The 23,614-nt window shown below is 48.7% G+C and overlaps 1 protein-coding gene across 2 annotated transcripts in view; it reads right to left on the bottom strand.

Annotated features, from left to right (window-relative positions):
* Positions 1-23,614, bottom strand: part of LOC144821589 (rho-related BTB domain-containing protein 2-like) — a 453,559-nt gene that overhangs the window by 6,327 nt on the left and 423,618 nt on the right. For both annotated transcript variants that reach the window (XM_078678799.1, XM_078678800.1), the window contains one exon: positions 17,609-17,714. In XM_078678799.1, coding sequence (XP_078534925.1) covers positions 17,609-17,714 — 106 coding nt within the window. The remainder of the gene's footprint in view (positions 1-17,608; positions 17,715-23,614) is intronic.

Below are 23,614 nucleotides of genomic sequence, written 5' to 3'. Positions count from 1 at the left end.
CTCCCTTTTCTTCTCCTCCCGCAAATCAGTAAGATGTTTAAAAAAATAAAAAGCATACTACTACTTACCATGTATGCATCTACTCTTAGCAAGTAGCGCTATTGAGTCACATGATCTGCATATTCCTGCCATCTAATGTTCGGCTTGGATGTTTGCTAATTGTTTTTCTTCAAAAACGTTTTTCGAGCCACAAGATATAGGGAGACTTCTTTCTACCTTAGATAGTAATGCTCATCGGCACAGACTACGGGCCCGATTCACAGAACTAACTTAAGACAAAATCCTAAACTTACTACCATTTTGGTATTCACAGAAGGCACTTACTCATCACAAAAGTTAGGAGTCCTAACTTTAGGACTCCTAAATGCCTTCTGTGAATAGTGAAAGTCTTAAAGTTAGGATTTTTCCCAGTTTAGCAGTAGTAAAGTTAGGACTCCTAACTTTAGGGCTCCTAAATGCCTTCTGTGAATACCGAAAGTCTTAAAGTTAGGATTTTTCTCAGTTTAGGAGGAGTAAAGTTAGGACTCCTAACTTTAGGGCTCCTAAATGCCTTCTGTGAATACCGAAAGTCTTAAAGTTAGGATTTTTCTCAGTTTAGGAGGAGTAAAGTTAGCACTCCTAGCTTTAGGACTCCTTCTGCGCCTTCTGTGAATATCGAAAGTCTTAAAGTTAGGATTTTTCTCATTTTATGAGTAGTAAAGTTAAGACTACATGCTACAGGGGAATAACTCTTCTGACTGGCAGGTGACGTCACTGAAAAAGAGCCAGTTGGTTCTGGAGATTGAGAACCCTTTGGGAAGTGGGATATGCTTTGGCTGTAATCAAATTGAGGTTGTCTCCCAGATATGGCTGTAGCTGGAGAAGCTGTGTGGGACTTTGTGGCACTGATCGTGAAGCCCAATTTTTGTGATATATTGATGTTTGTCTGTGAATCCTGCAGGCATTTCTGTCTGCTTGAACTCAATCAGCCAACTGTCCAAGTGTTATGTCATGTTAAAAATTATTTCTTGAGCGCGCGTTCACCAGGCGGTTTCTTGGCGCTATACGCAGGACCAGTCGCCGTGCCTGACAGGAAGTGAGTGTCACTTGTAAGCGTGGGAGAAGAGCCAGGTTTTAAGTAATTTCCTAAATTGAGTATAGGAATCCGTTGTGCGCAAGTAGGGAGGAAGGGTGTTCCAGAATTGGGGAGCCAAGGTCGTGTATCTGAGGCCACCGTGTTTCTTCCATTTAACCGCTTCCGTGCGGCGCGAATTCCCCTCCCATGCTGACTCCGCCTTGCGCGGGCGGAGTCATGACGGAACGGTTCCGTCATGAGCACAGCTCAACCGACGCTCATGACGGAACCGTTCCGTCATGAGCATGGAAGGGGTTAAAAGAGTGGGACACCAACAAGTTCCTATTGGAAGAGCGTAGGTCACAAGAGGGAAGATACTGCTGGGTGTTTATAGCGATAAAAGCAAGGCCACGTCCTGACAAAGCTTTGTGGATGGTGCAGCCCAACTTGAACAGGCAGCGTTGGGGAATGGGGAGCCGATGAAGGCTTTTCAGCAGTGGTTTCACGTGGGAGTGCTTAGGCTGTCCAAGGATGAGTCTAGATGCCTTATTCTGAACCCGTTGCAGGCGATGTGCTTGGTACGCAGGAATACACACGTACAGGGAGTTGGCGTAATCGATACGCAAGATGACCAGGGCGAAAACCACTTGGATCAAGGCTTCGATGGAGAAGAATCTGCTGATTTTCCGGATTCTGCGCAGCTGAAAAAAGCATGCTGAGACCACCAAACTAACCTGGAGCTTCATGGTGAGATCACTACTGATCATGATTCCCAGGCTTTTTACTGACAGAACCGGGGCAGGGGGGGCTCCCTAATGAGAGAGGCCAGAAGCTGGAGTTCCATGGGTTAGCCACGCCGCCAGTAAGAATCAACTCTGTTTTATCTGAATTTAGTTTGAGTTGATTGGCATTCATCCAGTCACTAATGAAATTCATTATAGATTGAAAGTTGGCGATAGATGAGGTTGATGGATCGATGTTAAAGATCGACTGAAGGTCTTCAGCATAATTGAACACCACAACCTTTCTCTTGCGCAAGGCTAGAATCAAGGGGAGGATGTACAGATTGAAAAGTAGAGGTGATAAGGAGGAGCCCTGTGGGACCTCGCAAGTCAGTTTTGTTTGTTCTGCCCTGAAGCGAGCAAGGTGAACAGATTGATAACGATTACTAAGGAAGGAGGAAATCCATTTCAGTGATAGACCTTGGAGCCCAGCACTGTTGACACGGGCGACCAAGATTTGGTGGTCGACCGTGTCGAAGGCAGCCGACAGGTCAAGGAGCACCAGGGCCTGGGTAGTACCCTGGTCCGCTCCCTTTCGTAGCTCGTCCAAGACTGCCAGGACGACATTTTCGGTGGAATGCTCAGGTCTAAAACCTGCTTGGTGAGGGTCCAGATAGTGGGTCAGTTCTACAAACGAGCGAAGGCCGTTGGCAACATGGGCTTCCATGACCTTGCTCAGGTAGGGTAGCAGAAAAATGGGGCGGTAGTTGCCCGGTACCTCAGGGTCTAAGCTAGGTTTTTTGAGGATAGGGACAACCTCAGCCATCTTAAAAAAATCTTGAACAATCCCTTGGGCAAGGGAGTTGTTAATGAGCGATAGGGGAGGGTCTGGACAGCGCAAGAAAACTTCCTGGAGAATACGAGGGGGACAACTATCCATAGGGGAACCAGAGCCAATTTTCTTGAGAAGGCCCAGGAAGGTTTCTTTGGTGACGAGAGGAAAGTGATCCAAAGAGGCAGTATTTGAGTCACAACATAAGTAAGGCAGAGGATCTATAGGTTTAGGAACGCTTGCCTTAATGGTAACAATTTTTTCAGTAAAGAAATGATTAAGTGAATCACACAGGTATTGGGAGGGAGTGGGTTTCATAATAACTGTCTAATTTAGAAAGTTCGTCCACTACCGAGAAAAGTTCCTTGGCTTTATTAGCGGAGTTTAATATTGTGGACGAGAAGTACTCAGCCTTGGTCTGAAGGATCAATGCTTTATAGTCTTTATTTATTTATTTTTTTATTTTTATTTTGAAAGTTTTATGTAGCGCGGACAAGATCTTTGCAGATATCAGAGCGCTTTACAAAGAGGGGTACATGAGGGAACATAGTCAAACAGGTAAGTCAATAAAGCTAGCAGTACAGATAGGTGGGGGCAAAGCCAATCATGTAAATCAATAATACAAGTCATACAAATAAGCAAAGGGGTCGAACAAGCAGTACAGATCGGTGCAGAGTCTTTAAAGAGTCCGAAATAATAGTTCAGGTGTATTTAGCCATGAGGATAGCTTTTACTTCTTTCTTAAAGAGTGTAGTGGAGGAGATGAGCCTGGTTTCGGGAGGGAGTGAGTTCCAGATCCTAGGTGCCATTCCTGAGAAGGAGCGTTTATAGGTTTTTTCCTTCCGGAATCTTCGAGGCTTCAGCAGAAGATTGTTTGAGCCTCTAGTGTTTCTAGAGCCGCCAGAGATTGTCAGCTTCTGAGTGAGGTAGCCGGGTGAGTTCAGATGTATCGCCTTGTGTGTCAAGCAGGCGATTTTCAGATGTATTCTGGCTTCAAAAGGCAGCCAGTTCAGGGATTTCAAGTCAGGGGAGATATGAGAATGCTTTTTTGACCCAGTGATGAGTCTCGCTGCAGCGTTTAGAGAAGCTCTTAGGGGTACGGTAGTAGTTAGGGGGAGTCCGCAGAGGGCGATGCTGCCATATTCTATTCGAGGGATGACTAGTGCTTGTACTGCGGTTTGGAAGTCTTTGGCTGGGAGGAAGGGTTTAAGTTTCCTCAGGGTATTGATTTGGAAGTTCGCTCCCTTAGTTGCCTTGCTGATATGTTGCTGCATGTTGAGATTGGTGTCGAGTGTTATGCCTAAAGATTTTGCTGAGTCCACAATGGTGGGTTGGACATTGAGTGCGGTTAGGTGTTTAAGCCAAATTTGAGTGGTAGCAATCTTAGCGGGAGGTGAGATAAGAAGGAACTCTGTTTTCAGAGCATTGAGTTTGAAATGATTATCTGCCAGCCAGGATTGGGTGCTTCTGATCGTTGAGTTCAGGAGCAAAATATCTTTGGGGGATTGTAATTTAAGATAAAGTTGGGTGTTATCGGCGTACATGTGAAAGTGTACATTGGATGCTTGTAGCAAGGTGGTGAGAGGTTCCATAACTAGGTTGAACAGAGTCAGGGATAGGGAGGATCCTTGGGGGAAGCCTAGCGATACAGGTATTGGCGAGGACATCAGGTTGTTGTTCTTGAATTTCTGCGACCTGTTGTGTAGAAAGGAAGTGAACCACTTGAGAACAGTTCCAGATATACCCATTCTTGTGTTTAGTAGTTCGAGTAAATTCTCATGTTTGACGGTGTCGAATGCTGAAGAGAGATCAAGAAGGATGAGGAGGCAGGTGTCGTTTTGGTCTAGCATTTGAAGTGCGTCGTCAATTATGTGAGTCATAGCAGTTTCTGTACTGTGCCCTGCTCGGAAGCCTGATTGATGAGGGTTGAGGAGATCAAACTGATCAATGTGTTTAGTCAATTGTAATTGTGCGCATTTTTCCAGCAGTTTGGCGAGAGTGGGAATATTGGTGATGGGACGGTAATTGTTCAGATCAGAGGGGTCGGCTGTAGGTTTCTTTAGTAAAGGTGTGACTTGTCCAACTTTGAGGGAGTCAGGTATGGTTCCTTGTTGAAGTGAGCTGTTGATAATTTTAGTCCAGAGTGGGAGAAGCAGAGGGGTAAAGTCTTTTACAGCGTTAGCAGGAAGGGGGTCCGTGAGGTGATTGGATGGTTTCAAGGTGCTGATCAGTTTGCCAATTTCTTCTTCAGAATAGGTGCCGAAGGATGACCATGTAGCATTGTTTTTTGGTTCAGTGGGTGCTATGCAGTGGGGTTTGGAGTAGAGGCTTGCGTCCATGAGGAGATCGCTCTTTATGTTGTCAGTTTTTTGGATAAAGAAAGCGGAGAAGTCTTCACAGGAGGGCGCTTCGCGCACAGTGCTGAGTGGTTGGGGTTGTTCCTTGGATTGTGTTCTGATTAGCTCAAATAGTTTTCTCGGACGGTTTTTTGCTTGGTCGAGCTGGAGGCTGAAGAAATCTGATTTTGAGCGTTTTATTTTCCTGAAATAGGCGTTTCTCTTTTTCTTCAGAGTTTTTAGGTGTAGTGCAGAGGGAGCTGATCTCCAGGTGCGCTCTGCCATTCGCATGTCTCGTCTGTCCTCATTGAGACTCCCATCGTACCATGGATTGGAGGTTTTAGTAGAGACTCTTTTTAGCTGCATAGGTGCAGCCTCGTTAATTATTGAGGTCATAGCGTTGAGATAGTGGTCAGTCAAGGATTGAACGTCCGTAGCGTCGGTAGGTAGATATTTTTGTATCTTCAAATAAAGATACAAAAATAGCCTTAAGACTAGGGCAGTAGTTGCGTCGCCATTTGCGTTCCGCTTTCCTAAGGGTTATTTTCTTAGCCTTCAACTCTGTTGAAAACCAGCGTTGTGCATCATGGGGCCTCTTTATTTTAACTTTCCTCAAAGGTGCTAAGTTGTCTCTGGCCCCATCCAGCCAGGTGTTAATTTTGGCCGCTTGAGTGTGGAGCGACTCCTTCCCGGCACTGGGTGCCGCGGCAGTTAACATGGAGCAAAGGTCATCCATGTCCGCTTTGTTCCAATTTCTGGCTAAGAAGTTGCCTAATGGGGGGGGGGGGTGTCAGAGGGGATGACAAAGGTAGCCAGATGGTGATCCGACCATGAGCACGGGGCCACTTGTAGATGAGAGATGTCCAAGTTTCCGGTCCAGACCTGGTCAAGGGTACGCCCTTTGACATGGGTGGCGACTTTTATATGTTGAGTACAGTTCATTCCCATTAGAAGTTCGGGAAGACATGATGCTGTGCCTTCTCAAGTGGGTTGCTATAACTGCCAGGAATTTGGTGAAGACCCGAGGTACTGTAACCCTGAAAGACAACATCTTGAGCTGGTAATGGCGTCCACTTACCACACGCCGGAGATAATGGCGGTGTGCTGGATGAATGGGGATGTCAAAGTAAGCGTCCTTAAAGTCAAGTGAATGTGAAGGGATTTATAGAGCGCACAGCTACTCAAGAGTGTCCCAGCGCTGTACGGCCTGCGAAAAGAAGCCGATACAGAGATGTTGCCATGAAGTCACCTCCTTGAAGCATAAGGATCTCATCCTGTAGTGTTACCATAGTGAAGCGTACAGACAATATGTAATGATTGAGTAGGCAAAGATCCAGTATTGGCCTCAGTGTACTGTCCTTTTTGGGGATCAAGGAGTTTAGGGAATATACGGCAGAGCCGAGGTTTCCGTTTGGAACTGGTTCTACAAGGCTTTTACCTCCTCATTGAGAAGCTGAAGATGTTGAGGGTCTGTCTGCATGGTGGAACGTTCTGGGGGTGAGAAGTGAGTTCTAAGCAGCATACATGGAGAGCACCCATTGGGGAGTCGATTTGTAAGCACTGCGGCTTTACTATCTGCTCAATGGTTCGAGATGGGTCTGTAACGAGGGAAGCAGATTCATGCATTTTAACATCTTTAGCATTAAGTGCTGCCCAATGGTTCACCATCGTGCTGAAATTTTGGATTTCATCACAGAACACTCACCTGATGTCATGTTCCTTACTGAAACATGGCTAAATCAGTCCACTCACGCAGAGGTGGCACTCGCTTGTCCTGCTGGCTATCACATCGAAAGGTGCGACAGAACCACAGGTGGGAGGTGGTTTTGTTATTATTTACAAAGACCTTTTTACTTGCCGACTGGATTCATTTAATGTTCACGAGTGTGAAAATGAGCTGTTTCAGATTCAAACGAACAAGAACTTCGCCTTTTCGGCCTATTGGTCTATAGACCTCCTGGCCCTGACAAATGTTTAAGGGAAACTTTGGTGGGCTACATTTCCCCTGTTGTTTTGAAACTGGCCGAAATATCATTGGTGAGCTCACTTTACAATTTGTGCAGAACATCTGCAGTTAAGAATATCATTCAACTAGCGATCTGGAAGCGGACCAACGGCCTCAATTCGTGACGAGTGTCATGCACATGGCGGGGTGGGACCCTCTATTTCCAACTGGTTTAACCTCTGGGTAAACCCCCCTTTTCACGTTGTGGGGTCTGACCATTAAATGGTCCCAATAAAATTGATAGTGCCAAGTGTCTGGGGTAAGGCGGAAGTTAAAACACATACTGTTAGGCGATGGCACAAATTAGATATTAAGAGTTTCTGTAATTTGATTCGGGAAAGTATTCCTAAGCATGACCCTGATATCGAGACAGCTGTACAGAAGACACACTCTGGGTTAGTAACTGCTCTGGACGCTTTGATCCCTGTGTGAACAAGTCAGCAGAAAAAGAGGTCTTCTGCTTCTTGGTTCAACGCAAAACTGATTGAATGGAAAAAGCGATAGAAGGTGCTTGAACGCACCTGGAGGGAATCTTACCTTGCTACGACAAAATGAACTATCTGATGGGCATTAAAATTGAAATGTTGCTGACGTTTAGGTGGATGAAATTGAGGAGAAGTGGAACTACCCTTAAAGCTGATGTCCAAGCAGTCTATCAGGAGTCACCTTCAGAGTAGCTACAGCCTTGAGATCATTCTTAAATGAGCACTGGGTCACATTTTTCTTTTAAAGTTAAGGGGACACTGTGTGTATCGTACATTGTAGGAAGGTAGATCCCTGACTATGGTTGCCCCCAACTTTTTGCCTGGTGTTTTGCTGGTTTTCTGACTTAGTTGACCTGAGGCCCTGCTATTCAGGACCTCAGGCCCACTGCTCTCTCTGTAAAATGGATTCCATGTACCTTAGGTACATATCTAAATTGGATACTGAGCCACCTTATCAGTCCCTGTACAGTGTACCTTAGGTACCCAGGGCATAGGTTTACCCAGGGCCTACCAGGGGCTGCAGCATGTATTATGCCACCCCTGGCTGGCCATCCAAATCTGACACAACTGGCTGCACGACAGCTGGGGCAAGGTGGTGTAATCACCCTTTGCTTTAGATATAGTATACCTATATCTAACCCTAAAATGGACACACAGATCTCCTATCAGTCACTCCTATGGCAGGCCTTAACAATGCTGGAGGCAGAGTGCTTGGAATCGTGTGAGATGGTGCTCTGGCATGAGCTGAGCCTGTCTGCGGCTTTCGGGATCTATCCCTTAGCCGTTTCCATGATATCGCATACCATATACTCTTAAGTGCATTATAATCCTCGCGGTTATATGCCAACTCTGGTATCGCTTTATCAAAACATGTCGAGTAAGGTGTCATACGAATTGGAATACTAACCCCTCGCCAATTCTGGCGACGGGGTTAGCATTCCACCCTTCTAGAGGGACACGACATGTATGTAACCCCTAACCCCGGTTAAAGTCAAACAGAGCCTCAGCTCCACAAAATGGATGCTGCCACCGAGACACAAGTCTGCCCTCCTGCTGCTGGGAGTCCTCCCAGAGCAGGAGATAAGGACAAAGGGTTTCCTGCCAGGGGCGGTGCCAGCACCGTCCCAGACAGGGTTTTGTGTATTGTAGGTAGGCAGGGCTTTAGAGGAAGGTGACTGCACGTGGCACCCCGGTGCTCACTGTGCATAGGCTGGCTGGAACCAGTTCCAGGGTCACTCCAGACCCTGTGCTGGGGAAAAGCCCGCCAAGGAAGTGGGTGTAACCACCCCCCTCCTAGTCCCACCCCTAGGGCAGGACTTAGTCGCGTGCCAGCCCCTTTTTACAGGATAAAGGTAGGAACTGGCCCCCTTCCAAATCAGATCATCTTTGAATCCTGAAACTACTTTCCACGAAAGGAACTCAAGACTTCTTCCTAAGATTTCTCCCTTGTGACTAAGGAGTAGTCACCCTGCATCCGCAGGCACCATCTTAAGAACACTGCGGTCTGCTGCAAGTCTCTCCTCCGGATCAAGACTGCCCAGCTCGACGAGAACCGGCTTCCCTGGCACCTCTGACCTCTACCTGCATCATCAGTCACGCTGAGATTCGTGGGTGTGACGAGACCTCGAGGGACCGGCCATCTTCAAGACTGCACGACTTCTTTCCAGCAAGCCCGGCGAGTAATTTCCTGGTGAGTGCTTTGGGGTCCGAGAAGCCCCGACCCTGAGCAGCTCCAGCACCGAAGTGCAGCCTCCCAGCATCTCCACGATCTGCGTGGGGCCCTTCTGCTTTTTGCTGCTCACCGCGTTGTTTGGCTACTAGCCCGCTGGCTTGTGGCCTTCTGAACGACGCCCGACGACATTTCTGCTGCTGGTCTGGTTGCTCCAGGCTGGCCCTTGCTCCCTTCCAAAAGAGGAGCACCCCGGACCCTCCTGGTCCACTCAAGACGCCATTTTGAGTCCACCGCGTGGGCTTGAATTAGCCAAGGCTTGTTGCCCAATCCTGGGTAACTTCGACGCCGACAGCTTCATCCATCGTGGGACAGCTCGCCTCTCCATCCTGGTCGCCGACAACGCCTCCTGGTCCGTGAGATCTGCAGAGCCAGCGTCGCCCGCTTACCTAGTCGAGGTGACTTCGCCCGGTGCCATCCTGGTGCCCACTTAATCACTGGCTAGTGATTCAAGAACTTGGTCCCCTCTGCTTTCAGGTTTCTTCTTCCTCGATCCAGGCTTGGATCCATCGAACTTTCCTTCACTGGTCGCCTGCCAGCAACTTCCTTCTTCCAGGCTCCTGGTCCGGCAACGAGATTCCCGACGTCTTTTCAGACCTATGCAGCTGCAGCCCCTGGGCTAGGTAACTTCGGCACTTCGGTGTCTCAGCATAGCCTCACTATCCTAGGGTCAGGATCCACTGTCGTTTTCTTCCTACCAGGTCGGGTTCGCCCGTGAACGCTAACTTTGCCTTTACTAGCCTCCATAGACTTTGTCCCGCATCCCGCGTGAGAGTGCACACTCTGCACCCGAGTCCCCTAGGTCTCCTAGAAGTAATCTAACGATTCTATAGTCAAGTCCTAGCGATTCCAAAGCCTATTAGTACTGTACTTACCTGCTAGTAATTTCGCATTCCACTTTTAGAGTATATGGTTTTTCGTGCCCCTCGGGCATTTGTGTATAACGTGCTAACTTAAGTATTTTCGTAAGAGTTTTGTTGTGTGCCTAGCACCCTGTCCTCATAAAGAGTACAGGGTTGTTGTGATTCTAATAAATACACTGTTTATTTTCATAACACTTGTGTGGTGTCCTTTCACTGGGTGTTCAAGGGGTAATGTGATGGTAAAACAGCTGGCTTAACACGCCCTCTAGAGTCTTAGCCTTAGACTGCTCGTATCCATGCTACTAGGATAGCTGGTCTATAAGGTTGACTTACAACCAATCATCAATAAGGGTTGTTTGGACTGATATATAGTGATCACTAGAATAGTGAACACTGCACATCAGGCCAACTTCTCACATACATTATTATCTCCCGGTTGCAGATAGCAAGGCCCAACAAGGAGGAGGGCTGGACTCAGATTTATGACCCAGGATGAGTCACAGAGGTGAAGAACTGAAGCACTGAAGTATTTACATCTTCAATAAAAGACCTTGTCCACTCAAAGTTGGAGCATGAGAACAAAACAATGTGCACGAGCGGAAAGTGCAGTCCTACGACGGGAAAAGACGGCGGGACTTAGAAAATTCCCCATTGCACAGCACTGGGATAACATCCTTCAGTCCTTTCAGCAGAAATGTCTGGAACAGGGAATCACTGGAAGGGGTCCATATCCGAACCCCACACATACACAGGGGACACTGCGGGGTGCGCTTGCGCCCACTACTCCCCCCCTTACCCCCCCCCTTGGCAGGGTACCTCAAGTCGGGGCCTACATCCCTGCATCTCCGCCACACCGCGAGCAATACACTGCGCCTCGCCTGCGAACCTCCCACACTCTGGAATGTCTACGACGCTTGACCTGCTGTCTGCAGTGAAGCGCCCTTCACCCTATCTCCTCTTCCACATATCAGGTTCTCGCCATGCGCCCTGAACGTGACCACCGCATTGATTGCACTCTGAAGACGTCGTCAATGTGCCCCTATGATGGAGCCCCCCCCTACGCGAACAAGCTACCTCTGTGATGCATCCCATTCCCAGCCGCCGGACCTACACTGACGCTGCAACGCCACCTTCCTTCTTCTCAAGCACATAGATACATCTACCCATACATTGTCCTCCTCTGCACATACCCCCAAGTTATGGTTCACATGTTTATTGATATGCTGGTCCTGTTCACCGACCAGGCTTCTTAGTTTTTGATAACAAAGACATTGTACGCATTACACAAGAGACTTTAGGCACCATATACCGTCCGACATATCAAACCCCCTCCTTCTTTGTGCCAATAATACACGACAACATAAAAACACGACCTGAGGGGAATGACTGCTGCCCTCACTACTCGGAGACAGGCAGATAGATCCGGGTTATGTTTTACGATACCGGCCATCGCGCTTGCACTACCGCCAATGTGGGGCGCCACATGTACAAGACTGCTAAAAATAACAGCCGTGGAAATGGCGGTTCCTACCGGATGCTGCCGCCAACACGAGCCTCTCATTCTAGGCATAGTGAGCTACATCGACACACGTCTATTAACGCACTCGTGATATCGCATGAGACTGCTTTTCAACTTCTATGCCCTACCGCCCCCATGGGAAAACTTACTGATACAACCACCTGCGATACTTACACATGGGGGCGGGCTGTTCCTCATATGATGCAGATGACAAGACACCACTGTTGGTCTACAAACTGACAAAACCTTACAGGCCTGCTTACTTATTAAGGTGTGTGATTTATTGCATATGCGTACTACCAAGACATTGCGCCGCCGGACCCCAGGGTTGTCGGCCATACGGCTGTGTTAACTTGGCAATATTTTATATGGTTATTGATCCACGCGGCTGGCCCCCAGGGGTTGTAAGCTGTATGCTGTGTATAACGCATTTTGTACAATAAAGGTCTTTTAAAAAATAAAAATAAAAAAATGAGAACAAAACAATGTTTCTGAATGCTTTTAAATGTGAGAAAATCAGAATTAGAATCTCTCTCCTCCCTTTCGCAGCCAAAGTCACTGAGAGACTCGTTAACACTCAGCTTACCACCTTCATTGAAGAGAACTCTATCCTAGAAGCTTCCCAGTCCAGATTCTGCAGCAACCACAGCACCGAGACCGCTCTCCTCGCCGCCACAGACGATATCCGCCTACTATTCGACCAAGGACACACCGCGGCCCTCATCCTTCTAGACCTCTTCGCAGCTTTCGACACCGTCTCCCATCGCACCCTTGCAGCCAGACTTCATGACGCCGGGATACAAGGAGCCGCTCTAAACTGGATCTGATCCTTTCTCTCAAGCAGAACCCAGAGGATCAGACTCCCTCCCTTCCTCTCCGAGCCCACCAACATCAACTGCAGAGTGCCCCAAGGCTCATCGCTAAGCCCCATGCTCTTCAACATCTACATGCCCCCCTCGCCGCCATCGTCAGACAGCAGGGACTCAGCATAGTATCTTACACCGACGACACCCAGCTCATTCTCTCACTCACGAAGAATCCTGAAGACACCAGACTCTGCTTCCAAGAGGGAATGAAGAACGTGGTAACCTGGATGAATGACAGCTGCCTTAAATTCAACTCAGAGAAAACCGAGGTCCTCATCCTCGGACCCTGCAACTCCCCCTGGCACAACACCTGGTGGCCCACCTCCCTCGGGAACCCACGCACGCAACCTCGGCATCATCCTCAACTCTTCCCTCTCCATAAACCGCCAGGTCAACGCAGTCGCTTCCACCAGCTCCAACTGCCTGCACATCTTCCGAAAGAACTTCAAATGGATCCCCCCCGACTGCAGAAAGACCGTCTCCCACGCACTCATAACCAGGAGACTGGACTACGGCAACGCCCTATATGCCGGAATCAACAGATCTCTCCTACACAGACTCCAGACCATCCAAAATGCCGCCGCCAGACTCATCCTCGGGACTTCACGCCACAAACACATGACCCAGCACCTACGAGACCTCCACTGGCTCCCTGTCGAGAAGAGAATCACCTTCAAACTCCTCACCCACGCCTACAAATCCCTCAACATCGGACAAAAAAAAACAAAAAAAAAAACACAACATCGGACCCAAATACCTCAGCGAGAGGCTATCCTTCCACGTACCAAAGAAGTTCCTCCGCTCTCACCCTGGCAGAGGTCCCCCGCATCTGCAGAAGTAGAACAGACGGGAGAGCCTTCTCCTACATCGCAGCCAAGACCTGGAACGAGCTGCCTATGAACATCAGACACTCTCCAACCCTGCACACCTTCAGAAAGGACCTCAAAACCTAGTTCTTTGACTGATCTGGAGCTCCCCACTCTCCCCCCAGCGCCTTGAGACCCTCACAGGTGAGTAGCGCGCTATATAAACCCCTGATTGATTGATTGAATGAAGAGTGAACTTAATGATTAAGTAAACTATTTATTTTAATCTTATCTCAGCTTCCAGTGGCTGGTAGACACGGTGCCAGGTTTATAACTGAACATTTTGGAGAAATTTAAATAGCAGAAAAATGTTCCCTACTATGAACATTTTTTGCAGGATGTTTTCTGCCCTTTCATTTTGTCCAATTTAAAACAAATGGTTGTATCTTTGTGTTAGACATGTAACCGTGTCACATATGGTGAAAGGTATGTCCTGAGCCACAAGTACATACGAAACAGTCTCTCCTTCACCCATACACATATCCCATTCATTCACACACATGTTCGTAAATCCCCAAAGACCTCACTCTCACGAACACACATGGCAGCCTTGTCAGAATTTGTTCAAACCGTAGACTTTGGCACTATGGACACTAGGCTTAGATTCAATGAAACTGGCTGTCGGTAACATTGCGAGAGTGGCTTGGCCTTCAAATAGCTCACAATGATTTTCAATGATTAGTAGTAGCTCTCACTAAAGAAAAGGGTGGAGGCCCCTGCTTTAGACCCCCAACTTAACTGCAAACTGATCAAATATCTACAGCTACATGAAAAAGCGATAAATAAAAACCAAGAACTGAAAATCGGAGGGCGATTTGGGACAACTGCTGTACGTAACCCATTGGCACGATTGCTTTCATCGGTTGACTCTATTCTGTATATTTGTTCCTGCAAATTTCTTAGTAATAAAATACTTACCAGATGGGCCTGTGACAAAGCCTCAAACGCACACCTGTGATTTATGAAGACGGCATAATTGCACTTATTGGTCGAGTCCACTTGTTTTAACATTTTCATAACTGATTTTAATAGCATCATCGCCACCCTGCCCTTATACGCTTGACAATGAATGTATTCTCATCCATGCAAGCCAAGTAGCGGCACCACACAAATTAGATTGGTGATCATGATTTAATTGCACTTAAATTGTGGATGTTACCTCTTGGTCCACCGGCGTCTGCATTATTATAGTATCATTGTCTCAAATTGTACTATTGATGGTTACTTTGTTTTTGCAACAGTAACATTGTTACGGTTTTCATTAACCAAACAACAAACTAAAAACCTTGGCCCTTGGCAAAACATAGACTTGGTTTGCCTCTTTTTTGAAAGCTCGGTCCTTTCAGGTGATATGTCCGCTCTTTACATCTATTAGGCAGACGTTACAGTATGGCGTCCCACAAGGCACATCCGTAAGTCCCACCATTTTTTAATATCTAAGTAAATCCATTGGCTGATGTGGGGACAGCTTTTGGGATTTCACTGGTATCATACACAGCCAATACCCAACTCATTTTATCATTGACTGCGGGGTCCGTAGATGCTGCTGTCAATTTCAACAACTGTATTACTGCCGTTGCTGACTGGATGTAAGCTGACTCTTTGAAGTTGAATGCCAATGAAACTGGTATTCTTCTGCTTAGGAAACGCCTGCAAGAGTGGGTGAATCACTGGTGGCCTACTGTGTTACGGTCTCCCACAAGGCCCACGTCTGCTGTTAAAAACCTGGGCATTTGGTTCGACGATACTCTATATTTCGAGCCACAAGTCAGAGCATTGCCTCCTGACGCTTCTGCACGCGTAGAAGCCATACCACTATCATTGGCTTCTTCCATCCCCAGGTTTGGAGGATGATCATTCAGTCCTTCATCACCTCTCGCCTTGATTACTGCAACATCCTGTATTTGGCCACCACCAGGCACGTGAAAAACAGGCTGCAGATGGTTCAGAACGCAGTGGCAAGATTCTTTTTCCACCTTCCAGCATATTGCTCAGCCTCTCAGCTACTCTGGAAGCTGGACTGGGCTCCAGTAGAGAATCACATCCAGTTTAAGGCTTTGTGCGTGGCTCACAAGGTCTTGAATAAGCAGAGCACATCTAGTTTGTCGTCCTTACATCAGCACTATGACCAGACCCTTAAGACTCTAATTTGGCGGTGGTACCTCACTTTAAATTGGAAAGGAAGGGAGGACGTGGCTTTCGATGATAATTCATTAACCTGATCCAGTGTAATCTTAGCAGTGATACTGCTGGTTGGAGAATCTCGTGTATGTAAGCCTTTCGAACGTAAAACCGGTGTTATGGAACAATTTGCCTGCATATCTGCGGAAAACATCCAATCCTCTCTGCTTTAGGAAGCAGTTGAAGACTTGGCTGTTTGCAGCCAAGGCTTTTGTCTGTTATAGGTTGTTATAGTAGCAGTAGTTAGCGCTGGGAAGACAACTTAGTATAAGATGGTATAACATAATATTGTCTTCAATTCATATGGAACAGACAGAAGTTCTAATTCATATCAGTACCTTTGGGAAGCTTCTTAGCTCCTTGGTGCTTCACAAGATTCGATTACACTGGATGAGGTTAATGATTTATCATCGAGGCAACGTGCTGTTGATGGCCAGTTGCAAGCGGTTGTTTACATACACGAGCCAAACACACGCATCAAACCCCAGTTCCCATGTTGCATTTCACCCCCCCACCCACTTTAGCATACTCAACTTGCCAAAGCCATCCCACAAACTAACCAAAAAACCCAGAGTGTTAAACGTGGGCATAGTGTAATAAGGGTAGCACCCATTGGGGAACGCTGGAGCATGACATACTCATTAGGTGAAAAGGCAGGTGGCCGAACAGTGGGATTTAAGCTCCCAAGGCACCTTCCCTCTTACGACAGTAAAACATTCAGGGCTAGAGCCGGACAACTTATTAATATACATCACCCCCAAACCGAAGGCCCCCATTATAGGAAAGGATACAGGTATAGTGGTACAGTATAGCAGGAGTACCCCGCCCTGACATACACGATACCAAAGTGGTCATTAATGCTGTCAAGTGCAGCCTCTACGACTGTAACAGTAATTTAGAGAGTCTCTGATCAATGTTCTGCCTAACTTAGCTCTCATCGTCCGGAGCATCAGGGATGGCCTGCTTCTTGCGCCGGATAGTCTTTGTGTCTCCATGGCCTGTTTGGGGTTGGTGTAAATCTTGGGCTTGTTATCTGAACCAATGAGCAGCTGGGCCGGATACAACATAGCATACTGCGCATTTTCTGCGATTAATATTTTTTTCACTTGCTGGTATTCTTTCCTCGCCGCTTGGACTGTGGCAGTGAAGTCAGGATAAAATGCTACCGTATTACCCTGATAAATGATGGTACCTTTCTGACGGGACATGCGCAGCACCGAGTCACGGTCCCTATAATTCAGCAGTCATGCAATAATCGGCCTGGGTGGGGTCTAGGGGGCGGGGGGGGGGGAGGGGACGACGAGCCGCCAGGATGCGATGGGCTCTCTCTACTATGAGCAGCTGAGAGAGACTTTCAGCACCGAATATCTCACATAGCATATTTTCCACATAAGTCTCCAGCCTGCTTACATTGGTGGATTCCGGCAAGCCAGTTATGCGCAGATTATTGCACCGGGACCTGGCCTCCAGGTCTTCATTTTTGGCTTGGATAACAGCGAGCACTTGCTCCATATCCAATGACTTAGAGATCACATGCTGCAAACCGTCCTCCGCATCCGATATGCGTTGTTCTGCCTTGCCCAATCTGGTAGCGGGTCTGTCAAGATTGGCGGACATATGGTCCATACTCCCACTGAGGGCCTCGATTTTACCATCTATGGATTGAATACTGTCCTGTACAGCAGACAGCTTCTTTTCCAGGGAGGATGGAGCGTCAGTAGGATTGTCCAATTCAGAGTCAGAAGTGGCTCTCTGTTGTGGTCTGCCGGGTTTTCGCAAGTCAAAAGTTAGGCGCCCTTCTATGGATGTCACTGTTACACTGAACCTTGTGCTGTCATTACACCCACACCTCTCCCTTCCATGGATGCCATTGTTACACTGCACCTTGTGGGGTCATTACATTCACACCTCTCCCTTCTATGGATGACATTGTTACACTGCACCTTGTGGTGTCATTACATTCACACCTCTCCCTTGCAAGGATGCCATTTATTTGTTACACAGATCTCCAGCCCATCTTTGGGTGTCATCATTACAGATATCCTTGTCTGCTCCTTGGATGTTACATGTATACCTATCCTACACTCCCTTTAAGTAAAGAACAGTCACAATGACGGACACACCCACCCCCTCCCTTCAGGTCTACTTACCTGGCGTCATGTACTTCATCTCTCGGGGGTATTTTCGGCAGACGCTGTTGTAGTTGGTGCAGATGTAGTGCAGGCACCAGTCTGCCAGCTGCTTGGCATTATGGAACTGGAAGGGAGAAAGAGGCCAAGAATCAGCAGGTTACCCTGAGCACAGCCACCCCACAAAGCATGTCTTTCCGCAAGGTCGCTTACCTATCACTCCTTTTACCCACCACCCATCCCTCCATCTCACCCGCCATCCACCACTCCACCCGACCCATCACTCCATTTACCCACCACCCATCACTCCATCTCACCCACCAACCAATCGCACCCATCACTCCATCTCACCCACCACCCAATCGCACCCATCACTCAATTTCACCCATCACCCATCACTCGATCTCACCCACCACCCACCACTCCATTTCACCCATCACTCCATCTCACCCACCACCTATCACATCTCACTCACCATCCATCAGCCACACATGTTTGGATATCAAAAGCATCTATGTTTGAACTCTAGACATCAGCCAGACTCTAATCCAAGGGAAAGCAGGTATCACCCAGACTCTAACCCAAGACACTGCAGGTATCAGCCAGACTCCTACTTCATGCACTGCAGGTATTGTAGTGAAGATACAATATTGCTTGCAGACATTGCTATGTTAGCATAAGTGAACTATATGCTTAGACACCATTTTGCCGCTTTTGCACACGACACTACATGCCTCTGTTCTCGTAAATAAAACTGCTTGCTTTTTTTCACATGAGAATGGTCGGTTTTTCACAAGTCTAGGCTTACACCGCGACCTCAGTCTGAGTATTCAATGTCGAATATCAAAGTATGCTGTTAATTCAGGATGATCAGTCCCACGCACTTAGACATAACACAAACACAGCTGCAAATAACTGAAACTCGGGTGCCTTTTACTATTGCATTGCATGCATGAAGGGGACACTTGGAGAAAACCTTTCCATCTTCAGAGAGCTGTGCTGGTCCTGGGATGTGATTTACTTCATCTGATCTTGGAGGCGTGGGGTTCCCCTTCAAAACCTAGAGGTCTTCTATTATGATAAAAGTTAGCTCCTAGCAAGCGGAGGGTGGTACACAAGGCACTAGTCCTGGTTCCACTATCATTACAATAGAATGCAGGTATCATCCAGACTCTTAACCCAAGAGACTGCAGGTATCACCCAAACTCTAATTCAAGAGAAAGCAGGTATCATCCAGGCTCTAACCAAGGAGACTGCAGGTATTAACCAGACTCCTACTCCATGCAGTGCAGGTATCCCCCAGACTCTAACCCAAGACACTGCAGGTCTCACCTAGACCACGGGTACTCAAAGTACGGCCTGAGGGCCGCCAGCGGCCCGGCAAGCCTTCCTTGGCGGCCCGCGGACCTTACAGACATTGTACCTGTGTTCTTTCTTTTTTCTCAAGTGTCAGAAAACACCGCCGGTACTGCTCTGTGGGGCCGGGCGATTCCAGCCACAGTCAGAGTGGAGCTGCAAGGGCGCTAACAAGAGGTGAAGAAAGCCTAATTAACATGCAAATGGTCTTTTAAAGACCTGTGAAGTACTGGGGTGCGGCTGTGTGTGTGCCTGGGAAGCTGTGAGAGGCGGGGGAGGGCAGCAGGGAATGAGAGCTTGCCTCAAAACTTTATGGAGTGTCTGCATTCAATAGGCAGCTAGTTCCAGGAAGTAGCGAATTCTGAAGATTAGGAGAGCTTGCATGCTTAAAGCATTATTATACAAAAATGAAAGGATGGAGTACATTTATGTTTCTGGTCTTCAAACTCAATCTCTTCTAGGCTCTTTGACGTTTGAAACACAAGTGAGAACTGCTTAACATTCATGTTCTTTTTCTTTACACCTTTTCTTAAAGAAAATCTTGTTTTCATCTGAAATGGAGCAATTAAATGTAGAATCTATAAAGCAGTCCTATAACTCTAAGTAAGCCATGATATAGCAGGCATTGCCATGTGCTCAAATGTTTTGATTATTGCGGCCTATTAGCTGACGATGAAAAACTTACAACACTGAACTCAAAGGAGCACTGTAACTGCTGTCATTCTTGGGGATCGCCACCACCTCAGCCGGCTCTGCGACCTAGGTAAGGGGCAGCACGCGTTGTGTGCAACACACTTACACCAGCGGCATGCACCACCCCAGCCGCCCACTGCACACTCTGCAACAAGTCATGCAAGCTGAATAAGGGGCTGCGTGCGGCGTGTGCACGCGTGTCTTACTGCACACTAACCTCCTGCACACGGAGCACTAACACCAGTGGCATGCACCACCTCAGCCGCCCTCTGCACCCCTGCGACAAGTCCTGCGAGCTAGGTGAGGGGCTGCGCGCGGCGTGTGCACATATGACATGTCATGGTATACACAAACCTCCTGCACGAGGGACACCAACTCCAGCAGCATGTATCACCAAGTCAATCCCTGCACACTTTAAGAATTTCGCACACGGTGTGTATATGTGCATAATAAAATTCTAACGAGAGGCGCTTGCAACTGGTTCTGCGAAGTTGGTGAGGGCTTGCACTCTGTGTGTGTGCATAACTGATATGTCATGCTGATTTCCAGATTCATTGCACACTAAACACTAGTCACCCCAACAATATCACAGCTGTCTATGCTCGGCAGTTACAACCATGCACACCCAGGTTGTAATACTTTCCACAAACCGTCCTCCTGACTTAGCATACCGCCCTGCACTTGTGCATACAGAGCGGTAGCCTGCACACGAACACTACCCTCTCCACAGGTCCAACATGGAAAGATTGACACTGCACACCGCCATTCGACGCTTTCCATCATGTGTGCACACGTCCACCATGTGAAACCAGAAGAAGCGTCTCCCTCAGGACCAGAGTTATTCTACAATGGAGTTAATCCAAATGCAGACTGTGAGCACCCAAACCAAATTGTTAACCCACTAGACAGAAAATTCCAACAATTCTAAAAAATATAATTTTTTTATTTTCATTTCTTTTATATTAGTCTGATCGGGATAAAGAGGACAAGGGTCCCATCTCTGACCCCTCTCAGTGCGCAGAGTGAGACAGCCCACTCTAACGTCCCATCTCTGACCCCTCTCAGTGCGCAGAGTGAGACAGCCCACTCTAACGTCCCATCTCTGACCCCTCTCAGTGCGCAGAGTGAGACAGCCCACTCTAACATCCCATCTCTGACCGCTCTCAGTGCGCAGAGTGAGACAGCCCACTCTAACGTCCCATCTCTGACCCCTCTCAGTGCGCAGAGTGAGACGACCCACTCTAACATCCCATCTCTGACCCCTCTCAGTGCGCAGAGTGAGACAGCCCACTCTAACGTCCCATCTCTGACCCCTCTCAGTGCGCAGAGTGAGACGACCCACTCTAACATCCCATCTCTGACCCCTCTCAGTGCGCAGAGTGAGACAGCCCACTCTAACGTCCCATCTCTGACCCCTCTCAGTGCGCAGAGTGAGACGACCCACTCTAACATCCCATCTCTGACCCCTCTCAGTGCGCAGAGTGAGACAGCCCACTCCAACGTCCCATCTCTGACCCCTCTCAGTGCGCAGAGTGAGACAGCCCACTCTAACGTCCCATCTCTGACCCCTCTCAGTGCGCAGAGTGAGACAGCCCACTCTAACATCCCATCTCTGACCCCTCTCAGTGCGTAGAGTGAGATAGCCCACTCTAACGTCCCATCTCTGACCCCTCTCAGTACGCAGTGTGAGACAGCCCACTCTAACGTCTCATCTCTGATCCCTCTCAGTACGCAGAGTGAGACAGCCCACTCTAACGTCCCATCTCTGACCCCTCTCAGTGCACAGAGTGAGACAGCCCACTCTAACGTCCCATCTCTGACCCCTCTCAGTGCGTAGAGTGAGATAGCCCACGTGTTAGACCTGGCACCTTGGCGTGAGTTTCCCTTCCACTTTTTGCTGTTGTGCCTCAAATGTTTTGCTGGTGTCCGCTACTCAGGGCACTGCGCCACGGCCAACCCGTGCCGCAGTGCAAGTGCTCCCTACTGTAAAGTGTACATGTGATTGATGTCCATGATTGGTTCATTGGATTTACTGTTAGTCCCTAGTAAAGTGCACCAGGAGTGCCAGGGCTTGTGAATGCCAATACTGCTAGTGGGCCTGCAGCGCTGGTTGCGCCACCCACAGAAGCAGCCTTAAAATGTGTCTAGGGTCTGCCATTGCAGAACCTGCGTGCAGTCTGGTACTGTCATGCTGGCTGGGCAAGTGCACACACTTGCCAGCCCCTGAACCTTCCCTTAACTTCATATTAGTCACCCCTATGGTAGGCCTGAGGGCAGGGTGCATTGTAAGTGTAAGGTAGAACATGCCCTGATGTGTGTGGCATGTTCTAATAGTGAATTACTGCCAAATTCGTTTTTCACTATTGTAAGGCTACCAGTTCCCTTCTAGGCCAGATGGGCTGCTGGAATTATTACACTCTATAATCCCAGCAGGCTCAGGGAACATGGTAGAAATTCATGTTTAGTATGCCTGAACTCAGAATAATAAAATACTTCTTTTAGTAAAGTTTATTTTAATATCCTGGGTTTGCAAATGCTACTTTTAGAAAGTTAGCATTTGCTGGCCTAACCATTTCAGCCCGCCTCTGCTTGGATGTGGATCTGACTGTCTGGTGTGTGTGAGTGACAGGGCTGGGAGTTGACAGGTAGTGAATAGCCAGATGACACCTTAGTGGGTGGTGGGAGTTTCCCCTGAATGATGCATCAGGCTGTGCTCTGCCACCACAATGCTGGCTCCGCCCTCCTGGGGAGCGACTGATGACTCGGCCTGCACCTGGCCCAGGAAGGACCGAAGCTTGTCAACAAAGTGCTCAAGCTGCCCCTGTCTTCACAATGCCGGCTCCGCCCCCCTGGGGAGCGGCTGATGTGCCTGCCCTCACACTGCATGCAGAAGCCAGAAGTACCCACAACAAGTGCTCAGAGACTGGAGCAGTTATGCAGAGGCCCCCCTGGCTTGCTAGAACAAAAGAAACTGGGTATAAAAGAAGGAGCCCTGCTCCTTGTAAATTAGATCCTGTTTGCGCTACAGAAGAAACTCTGCCCGAAGAGAAGGACCTGGAAGGACTACAAGGAGGAGTGCTGTCTCTGGCCTGTGTCTGGTGCCTTGCTGCCAAAGGAGAGGAAAGAAAAGACTACAAGAGACTTTTGCTTTATTGAAACTTTGTGCCAAACTCTGCTGAAAGATCTCCAAGGGCTTGCCTGTGAACTTGCCCCCTGACCAGCGCCCCAGGAACAGTGGGCGCTACCCCTCTGGAGGAAAGCTGCTGCTGGCGTGTGCTGTGTGTCTCTACAGCGCCAAGGAAAGGAGAGTTGAGAGCGCTGTGCCTGCCGCCACGCTCTCTGACAATTTGTGCAGCTGTGCCCCTTCCCCGACCACCGTGACTGTGGCCTGTTCGTGTGCCAGCCGCAAAGTAAGGATCAGCCCCGCGCTGGTTCGAGCGCCGTGACTGTCCGCGCTGAGCCGCCCTTGCAACGGAAAGGGAGGACCGGCCCGGTCTGAGCATCGCCGCCTGTGTGACCCCCGAGGTACAGGCTGCTCCGCAAAGACCGGCACTGCCAAGATTGTGCCCCTCGTGACTTGGGCGCTGAGACCCCCTGGCCCCCGCAGCTGGAAGTGACTCGCTGCTGAGCCGTGCCTGAATTGTGCCCCGCGCTCCGTGGAGTGCACCCCCCTCAGCCCCGCCTGCCTGCAGCTTCCCCCTTCAGTGTGAGCGAACCTGACCCCGGAGAATCCTGCCCGCATCTGCACCGTCATCCCGGGTGCCCTGGGACCTGCGCTGAGACTCGCAGGCCGCCGCACCCGCCAGGAAGACAACGCGACGCGGGACAGCTCCACGGACAGCCGTCCGCTCCAAGATCTGCGAGAAATCCAAGGTACTGTGTTCTTTGTCCTTGTGGTGCGAGCGTCCTACGACCCGAGCTCGCACCGCGCTGCCTGCTTCACAGCGCGAGCCGCCTCTGAAACCGAGGCTCGCACTG

The sequence above is a fragment of the Lissotriton helveticus genome, chromosome 2_2 (genome assembly GCF_964261635.1).
Source record: "Lissotriton helveticus chromosome 2_2, aLisHel1.1, whole genome shotgun sequence".
NCBI lineage: Eukaryota > Metazoa > Chordata > Amphibia > Caudata > Salamandridae > Lissotriton > Lissotriton helveticus.
This window is presented reverse-complemented; position numbering and strand designations above follow the sequence as displayed.